The 10046-nt window shown below is 41.1% G+C and overlaps 1 protein-coding gene across 7 annotated transcripts in view; it reads right to left on the reverse strand.

Annotated features, from left to right (window-relative positions):
• Positions 1–10046, reverse strand: part of ADPRM (ADP-ribose/CDP-alcohol diphosphatase, manganese dependent) — a 382718-nt gene that overhangs the window by 372297 nt on the left and 375 nt on the right. For 6 of the 7 annotated variants that reach the window (XR_003791851.1, XR_003791849.1, XR_003791850.1 and 3 more), the window contains exons 1-2: positions 3171–4059; positions 2201–2317 (exon numbers count right to left, since the gene is read on the reverse strand). Coding sequence is in view for 3 of the 7 variants with exons in the window: in XM_029210971.1 (XP_029066804.1) it covers positions 2201–2317; positions 3171–3831 (778 nt within the window). In the remaining 4 variants the exon portion in view is untranslated. Of the gene's footprint in view, positions 1–2200; positions 2318–3170; positions 4060–10046 lie in introns of those variants that run through there. The other variant, XM_029210973.1, reaches the window with a different exon arrangement.

Here is a 10046-nt window from a genome sequence, read left to right on the forward strand (position 1 = left end):
ACACACACACACACACACACACACACACACACACACACACACACACAACCACTCTTCAAGCTGTGATAAGGGCTGAGAGTCCCAGGAGGCTGTGTGACTTTGTAGACCCAGATGCCATGCTGGACTCATCGGACACAATTAGTCGCTCCCTCCTCTTTGAAATGCTTGGCTTCCAGAACACCGCTGTCCCCCTAGTTTTCTCCCAACCTCAACGGCTTCTGATCCTCACTCTGCTGCTTTCTCACTTCCCTAGTGTCCTGTCAGGAGTGCCCGAAGGCTTGGTCCTCAGGCTTCACTACTCCGTCTATACCTAATGGCTTGGTGATCTCTTAGTAATTTACAGTTTTAAATACTATCTGTATTCTTTCAACTTCCACATTTATATATCTGACCCAAACTTCTATTCTGAATTTCTGACTCATATGTCCCTACTGCTTACTCACCATCTCTCCTGATGTCTAATAGGCATCTGCAACTTTGTATTTTCAAACCTGAACTCCTGAACTCTTCACTCAAAACCCCTCCTACTGCAGTGTTCCATATCTCAGCTAATAGCAATTCTATCCTTCCAACTGCATGGCCAAAACTTGAGTAGGCCAAATACTTCCGAGAAGCCAAAATGAAAGTGAAGAAGCAAACAGAAACAAAAGAAAATGTCTATTAGCCATTTTAAACTTTGCTAAAGAAAACCCGAGGCACTCAGTTGTTCATCCAGTGTCTGAGCTTAGAGCAAAATGGAAGAAACGTACGAGATGCTAACGCAGACAGGTGCACTGACAGAAGTGCAAAGAAACGGGAAGAATACGGTACGGAGGGAGACGACGACGAAAGGGGTCTCCAGTCTCAGGAGCTCTATGACTTGACCTACGTAGTTAAATCTCTTTGGGTTCAGTTTCCTTATCTTTAAAATTAAAAGGTTTGACTATATGATCTTGAGGTCCCTTTTAGCTCCAGTATTCTCTACAATAACAGGTACATTATGGCAGTGAAAACTAAAAAGCAGAGACAAGAAGTATCCCATTTTGGAAACCACTTATTACAGAGCCAAACAGTGTCACATCATGCCTATAACCCCTGATGGCACCTTATAATTTTCTAAGCCTTGAATGACATTTGATATTCTAGAAATACCCCTACTCCATCTCATATCTTTACCACATCAGTGAAAGATAAGTAAGTAAAAACTGATTAGCAGAAATATAATGGTTTTCTTTTGGCCACACCGAGTGGCTTGCCAGATCTTACTTCTCCCACCAGGGATCGAAGCCTGGCCTCGGCAGTGAAAGCGCCAAGTCCTAATCACTGGACGGCCAAGGAATTCCCTGAAATATAATTTTCTATTACCAACTACCTGAAGAGCCTGTCATTTTCAAAGGGATTTCATGTTCGTAAGTCCATTGATACAATCCTGAGAAACTGCAGTTTGCACATTCAACATCTGTCCAGAGTCACACAGGTCACAGAAACAAGAGCCATGAGCAGGAGGGCCCCTGTGACCCTCAGTACTATCTTCTCATCCATCAGGCCACATCGATTTTAACCGAGAGAACTAATCCCAGCCCCCAAACCAAGTACACCAGGCATACTGCAAATCCAGATTCAGTTCTTCGTGTGTGTGTGTGCGTGCACGCACGCACACACGCTCACATACACACACGTCTATTTTAAACACCTCCAGGTTCCTATAACCTCTAATGGCAGTATGTCTGTGAAAAATAATTCTAAACGAAAACAACACATTTTATTTCCTTGCAATCATATGGTGGACACAGTTACAGACCTGCCAGATGAGCCTCTCACACTCTTCCCGAGACACCAGCTTTGCCTTCACCTCGTCAGCAGAGGTCACTGCACTCACAGGTAGGTCTCCTGAGGCTGGGATTTGGTCTGGGGCCTGGATGGAGTTTTTCACTTATATGTATTACTACACAAATTGAACCCATTTGGGGAAATACTACTTTTAAACTTAAAGGGCCAACTCACAGGCTCTAATATATGGCAAGATGTTTTATTTTACAATTCTTTCCTGACTCAAGCTTAAATGTTAATTTTACATTCAGATTGTTTCTCAAAAAAAAATTTTAAACTAAGCTTTCATTTTATAAAAATATCACAATATTAAATATTGTTAGTATGTTTTAAAACCTAACTAGACCCATTCTCTAAAATGCCAGTGTAATCAAATCATTTAAATACTTACTCACAATCACCACCTTTTCTTGGTTTCTGTCAGAGAATGTAAGAACTTCATTCAGCCAGTTCAGCTGTTCTTGGCTGAATCCTCCATTAAACTGGACAAACTGGGGCTCAGCAAGTCCTGAAACAAATTTAGTAATTTAGACCCATCAAATGTCGATTTTCCCTCATTTGGGCATTCAAACTTAGCTAACATGGGGACACTTGTACTTTTCTTTAGGAACATTTGGCAGCAATTGACTTAAAATAGGAAACCATAACAATTTAGAGCAGTGTAAATCACACTGTATCTTACTCCTAATCTCAATTCTCCTCTGCTTACTTCCCCAGCTTCCCGTTATACTGAATATACAACAGACTGTTTTCTGTGTCCACTGAGCCACTGTAAAATCACCTTGCACCCCATGGGCCCTTCTGTGCTCTTCAGTAACAGTGCCTTACACTGCTTTGCGCCTATGCACTGGTTTTTGTCTTGAGTGCTCTGCCCCACCCGCTCTTCCCAAGGCTGACTCCTTCACATCACTTAGCTGAAATGCTTTTCTCCTTAGAGAGGCTATTTCTGGCCACCTGACTAAAATGGTACCCCTAGTCGTTTTCTATAATATTGTACTTTATTTTCTTGGTGGCACTGATCACTTATTTCTGTTGCATTTATTATCTGTCCCGTCCACTTTCCTCTTGTTTCCTCTACTCCATCCATAAAAAAGTGGGACTGTCAGTATTGCCTACGCCTCTGAATAGCTGCCCTAGAAAAAGTACCCGGCCAGAACATCAGGCACTCAGTTATGTGTTAAATAAATGAATCTTGAACCAAATGCCACCAATCCATGTGCCATGAGGCGTGTGAGAAATCCTGACCCTGAACAACAGGACAATATACTTTTACCTTAATCGTCCATCTTCCTGCTGAATAAAAGGTAGCTGAAGAATTTAAAGACAATGTATTAGATTCTCAGCTCAAAGGAATAATTCACCTTGAGGACTATTCAGTTCCGCATTTGGGTTGTGCTCCCTCAGTATCTTCAGACACTGCTGGTATTTTGGAGAAGACGGATCCACGCCCAAGACACTCATGTCATAAGCATCGAGTAAAATGAACCGGAATTTAGGGAACGGTACGAAGTGATAAGCATAATAATTCCCTGAAGGCACAGTCTCAGGATGATGGGCAATCTGGTCCTCCAGAAACTTCGTGTTAAGTTTGGAGTTTGTTAAGTAGTCTCTGCTGAAGTTATAGAATTCATGATTTCCCCACGTGTGATGAACTGGGACTTTCAGCCTTTGGAATGTGTTCATGATGAGTTCTAGTGACTTTTCTGATGCTTGATACTGTGCATTATATCCATCGATGATGTCTCCAAGCTGAAGTACACAACTGGGTGGGCTGCTTTCTTTATCCCAGTGTTCGATAGCACCCTGTAAGTGAAGAAGACTGTGTCTGTAGTATCTCCGTCTGCTTCCTTGGAAATTATAGCCATCTTCCAAATCAGCATACTGAATATCTGCTATAACTCCGAAGGAGAAAAGAAGTTCTGAACTCTCACCAAGGGGTCCAGGTTCGGGCTTAGCATCCATAATCTCCAAAAAGTTTTCTAAATTAAGCAAGGAAAGTGAAAAAGATAAAGTTATAAACATCTAATTTTCTAACTGGACTGAAGAAAACGGTAAAATGAATATTAAACTTAATAGTCAATCCACTAGGTAGCTTGGTACAGAGAAAAGTGCATGGGCTTTAGAGTCTGATGGTCTTAGGTCCAAATTACCAAGTCCTCAGAATGCTTCAGTTTTCTCATCTGTAAAATAGATGATAACCTCTATTCTGCAGAAGAACAGCAATTTACAAAAGGGTATTATCCTATTCGTGAACAGGCATTCTAGTTCTAGTAAAGTCAAATTCAAATCTGGTATAATTTGTAATTTTTAATAAATATACACTAGTTTTAAACAAACACACACACACACCCCTTCTTCCACAAACACCAAAATAATTCTATCAAAAGCTCAAGATTTCTTTTTGGTGGGGGGAGTTGTATATTACACTCATTCATTGTACTTTATACATTAGTTCCCACTAGGAGTATATTACGTTAGGCTAGATCTTTTCTCTTTGTTGATGGGTAGGTCACCTCAAATAATTTTCTCATATTTTATATATGCAATAACAGAGAGAGGAAAAAAAGATGAGAGGATTAATTTAAACAAAAAAATCCGGCACAAAAACTATGATATTGATGTGACTGTTTTCACTTCTGTGAGTAGTGATGCCTGGTTCTTCAAAAGTTGGATTCAAATTTGTACCAGCTTTTTAAAACCTGACTACCACATTCCCCTTCTCTCTAAACAAAACAGGAAATATGTATTCTTTTTTTCTCATACATGATCTCTTCCTCAGTGGACCACAAGTGCTAGGGATTTAGACTTTAAAAAGCTATTACTTTATTAGATTGTTTACAATCTAAATTTATAATCATTTGTAATCTCTTAAAAGTGCCAAGAACACTAAGGATTAAAATAAAAGGCTAGGACCCTAAATTATCAACTATTCTTGTTATAAAAACTACAGTAATAAATTGTGTTGTGGTGTCTAGGTTATTAAAACCTAGTTGTTTCTAAAAACTCACTTGTAGTTTCTAAAATTACTTTCAGACTCCTGGTCTCCAGTCATTTGCTGAATATTCCTACTGAGTTCTTTTTAACCGTCTACAGACATGTGAAATCCTGTCAGAGTGCTCCTATGAGGTGGAGGTGACAACTCCACAATCAGCAACAAGGGCCAGATTTCTATTTGACACTTTTGAGAATTAAGGGTCTCTTTTTGGTCTAAACTGTTTGTCAATAATGACACACTTTCTATGTGATCTACCCAATTATGAGCTAAATTCCGTCCTTAATCTGGTTGGGTAGAATGAGCCCCAAAACAGGTAAAACAGAACCAGAAAAAGTGATGGAAACCCTGAAAAATTCCTTGGTGTTCTTATACTTTTTTGTTGTTGTTGTTCATTTCTTCCTGCAGTCCCATCTGAAAACCCCACTAAATACCAACTCAGTTAATATGTACGAGGGATAGTATAGATGAGATAATCTGATTTGAAAGGTGAGATACAATTAAAATAAATACAAAACTCATTTAAGCTGAAAACCCCTAGTCTTTTAAGGCTTCAAATATTTGGGATTCCAAGTATAGATTAATAAGAGAATCAAACCAGAAGATAATTTAGCAAGTGTTATCATTGGAACGTTATCACCAGAGTTTAAGAGAAAATGGTTTCTGGGAATGCTTTTATCCCCTGCTAAACAAGTTTGTTTGTTTTTACCTTTACACTCAGCGCCTTTAGGGTAACAATATGTACTGTACATCTCCTAGAGAGTATTTTGTCCCAATTAATTTGATCTTGTCCAGTAGACACCTGTCACTGCCGACCCAGCATTCATTTCCTGCTCTGGTCACAGCACCCCAATGTCTGTTTAGGCACCTACCCACTCTCACTCTCAGTCTGTGTGGTTTAACCTCAACCTCCTGGCTGGAGAGGGGCAGACCCAGGACCCAGGCCTGGCCTCTAAAAGCCCAGTTTCCCTCTAGTCAGTGGGGTCAATAAGCATCAGCCCTGGGACTTTCACTGGAACTACTAGCAAAACTACTGGAACTACTTCTGCTAAAACTGATAACTAAGACTGGAGCTGCTAGGGAAAAGTTAACTGAGAAGAAACCCAACCTAGAAGGAAGCAATGTGACCGATGGAAGGATGTCAAGTCCTGGAAACACTAGTTGAACACTTGGATCCACCTGTCCCTGCTAGAACTACTCTTGGTCATTTAGTTCTATCAGCCAACAAAATCTCCTCTGAGTAAAGCCAAAGTGAACTGGCTTTAAGGCTTCTGTCATGCGATACCAAAAGCCCTATCAGATGCACCTTCCACCGGAACACAGTTTAGTTTAGGGAAACTCCAGGGTATCTGAAGATTTGCCAGCTTTTTAAAGAAAGTTAAGTAATGTGAAGAGAACCAGCAAGGGCCACATACTTCAAAGCAGTAATGTGTTCTAGGGTAGAAAAGAGATTCAAAATGCTCATTACATATAGCTTTTAAAGATAAGGCTAAGGATAGAAAAAAATATGCATTTTATTAAACAAAGAAATTATTTTGTAAAACAGAAACTTAAATTTATACCATGATCTGTTAAAGAAAAGATAAGAGATAAGGGAGGACAAGACCACATTCACGGAAAGACAATTGGAATCAACAGTGAGTGAGTCAGGGCAAAAAAGAACCAAGTAGGCCGGGAATTGACTCTTCTGGCTCATTTAGAGTCTTTTGTTTTATGGTTCAGGGAGATGCCAGGGAGCTCAGAAAGACTGATCCTGGTGGACAGAGAGATCAGCAACTCAAAGACACCTTCAGTGGGGAGACTTAGAATTAACAAGCATTCCAGTGCCGTAGAACTTTTTCAAAATACTCCCCATCCTTCACCAAACACACACAAACAAGTAGATGAGTAGAGAATAATTGTTAAAGCTAAAATGGGTACATGAGGTTTATTCTCTCTACTTTTATGCATGTTTTTAAATGTCTATAATATAAAGTTTTTTAAAAGCATTCTAAAGTTTAGGGAAAAATAAAGTCTGGAAGAATTAGAAGATCTAAGAAAATAATTTGCTTTTGAAAAGAAAGCAAAATAGCAAGTTTCTAGTGAACTTGGTTCTGGAAGTTTTGCCTGCACCATTTACATACGCTAAGTTATCTAAGTTTTAGTTAAGAGGTATTATGATGAACTGCTGGAAGCTGTGAAGCTGAAAACCTAGAACTGATTGCAGTTCCAGTTTCTTAGAGCAAAATAACCCTCATCACTTGTTGAGATTCAACTGAGTTTAATGCACAGTGGTCTACTTTGTAAATCATAAAGCACTCTATATGTGTTAAGAAAATTATTATTATTATTTTTTTTTTGCGGTACATGGGCCTCTCACTGTTGTGGCCTCTCCCGTTGCAGAGCACAGGCTCCGGACACGCAGACTCAGCGGCCATGGCTCACAGGCCCAGCCACTCCGCGGCATGTGGGATCTTCCTGGACCGGGGCACAAACCCGCGTCCCCTGCTTCGGCAGGTGGACTCCCAACCACTGCGCCACCAGGGAAGCCCAAGAAAATTATTTTTTAATTATATATCTGCCTAGTGAACCTCAAGATAAATGAAACTACCCCAACTTTTTATAGACCAGAATAATGCAGAAAACTTAACAAGATTTCCTCAAAAAAGGTCCTACAAAAATTCATGGTGCAGGATAAGCAGTCAGCATTCTGCGAAAACCACCTTAGGCACCAATGATTTTCAAGAATAGAAGGAAATGCCCAGGGATGCTTACTTGCTGAAAACTTGCTACAAGATGATATAAAAAAACTTCTATGATAATTAAGACTGGCAGAAGGCTGAAGGTCCTTGTAGAAAGCCCTCAAGAATCTATGGTGAGGATGTGAAGAAAGACAGCCCTTCAAACTACTGTCAAAGGAAAAAAATGTGACAAGCCTAGACTTTACTAAGGAGAGACTGTTAAGGGGAACTACTGCCATAAAGAGATGCTCAAAGCCTAAGCCAAAAGGATCTCAGGGAAGGGATGCGTGAGCCAAGTTTTTATACACAGACCCACGTGGGCTAGGTAGCTGTGGAAAAAGAAGTGGGGGGGGGGATAGCCTTGAAACTCACTATGCTAGATACAGCAATAACAGGCAAGGTGAGGCAGGAAATGTTTGTGGCTAGACACGCAGGGCGGAGATCTGCACCTGAGATGAAGCAAGTGAACTACAGGGCCGGGAAGTTAGGCCTAGCTGTCCTAGTCAAACAGCCTAAGGTTATGTCAAGCACAAAATTTGATCAGCCTTGTCACTGTTGATAGAACAAATATCAGATGATAATATCTACATCCTGTCTCGTTCAAGGAAAGTATCTAAATTGGGAAAAAAAAGAAAAAAAACTCGTTTGTGATCTTGGTGGTTTAAGAGGAGTAATAAAAGTGTGTCAAACAAAACACAATGCAGGAGGCTACAAGTACGAAATGAATTTATTTGGGGTCTTAAGAACTGCAATTTGGGAGACACAGATTCAGGTAAAACTGAGAGTGTTCTGGGGAAGAGAAAGAGTCAGGGGCTCATAAATACGAAAAGCCACAGAGCTAGCTGCCTGTTGAGAACTGTGATTGACTCTGACACAAGTCAAGAAATATTTGTCTTTAAGGAATCAGAATTATTCCAGGCTAGGGGTCCGCTAGGTATCGTGAGTTTCCAGCACATGTTCTGGATGACTTCATTAGGACAATAAACGGTCAAAGGTCAGATTCCAACCAGGCTGAGACATGCCTAAGTCACACATCCTCAAGGGCCTCCCGACTCCATTTCAGTGAGCTCTCTTAGCAATACCAACACCATTCTGATTTTCCTCTCACAAGTGACAGGTTTACACTAGACAGTGTTTTAGGTATCTTTTAACACTAAAGTTTTATAGGTGCATGAAGTCAGGCTCAGAGGTGTTAGCAATTCATCCAATGTATAGCTATAAAACACCTACTTTCAGCCAGGAACTGTCTTAGAAGCTAGTATTTTATTTAACATTATAAATTTAATATGAAGAAGTTGTATAAAAATGCTTTGGTAAACAAATAAAGGGTCCAGCTATTAAAAGAATCACTCTGGAAAATAAAAATTAACAGACCAGCTGAAAAAAAATCCTGAGTTCAATTTTAATGTATCTGACGGCTGTCTGATCAATTAACCTACAACTGAGCAAAGAGGTGAACAATAATTTTACACACTCACTGCCTGAATATGCAGGGTACTTTTGTGTCTTTTTGTCAATTTGAGGACTACCTTCTCCCTGGAGAAACAAACACAGAGAAATAAGGTGGGGGCGGGGGAGAAGATCTGAAGCATGGGCAAGTTCAAGACAGAAAAATCAGTTTGATTAAAAATGATTTGAAGTGCTGAACATTTACTTTGAGCCGATATTCCAGAGAAGTCCAGCTCAATTCAGGAATCAAGAAACACAGGTAATTACAGACTACTACAAACCTCCTGGTGGGCGAGCGGAGGACAACACCGCCTGATGATGCCAGTTCATAAAAAATACCCCGCCCCGGGGCCACCATCACCAGGCACCGGATGCTTCCGCTCAGCGGACGCCCTGAAAAAGGCCCCGCGGGAGTGGGATCCAAAGGTAAGAACGTTAGAAGGCGCTTTTCTTTTCCTCCTTTTTTTGTATTTTGCACATCTGCACGGAGGCGGGGAGGAGAGAGATTAAGACTAAAGATGCTGAGACAAAAACAAAGGCAAGACAGAATGAACGCGAGTTAAACTTTCGCAAGGAATGAAAAGTCAACCTACGAACGCTCTCCGCCTCGTTAACAAGGGGCTTATGTAAATACAGGCTTGTAGAAATCCTAGGGCCCAGGGAGCCCAAGTCATGGGCTGGGACATGACGCAGGAGAGACACCACTCCGTACAGTGCCGGTATTTCTATTCAGGTTCCTTATACCCTGCGAATATAAATCCCAGGCAGTTCAGTCATACTTGACCAGTCCTTGTCACCCTAACCGCTCAAATATCCTAATCAACAAATGTGTTTAAAAAGTCGCACAGGGCTTCCCTGGTGGCGCAGTGGTTGAGAGTCCGCCTGCCGATGCAGGGGACACGGGTTCATGCCCCGGTCCGGGAGGATCCCACATGCCACGGAGCGGCTGGGCCCGTGAGCCATGGCCGCTGAGCCTGCGCGTCCGGAGCCTGTGCTCCGCAACGGGAGAGGCCACAGCAGTGAGAGGCCCGCGTACCGCAAAAAAAAAAAAAAAAAAAAAAAGTCGCACATTATTT

The sequence above is a fragment of the Monodon monoceros genome, unplaced genomic scaffold, assembly GCF_005190385.1.
Source record: "Monodon monoceros isolate NGI ecotype Baffin Bay Population unplaced genomic scaffold, NGI_Narwhal_1 Super_Scaffold_9, whole genome shotgun sequence".
In the NCBI taxonomy this organism is placed as follows: Eukaryota; Metazoa; Chordata; class Mammalia; order Artiodactyla; family Monodontidae; genus Monodon; species Monodon monoceros.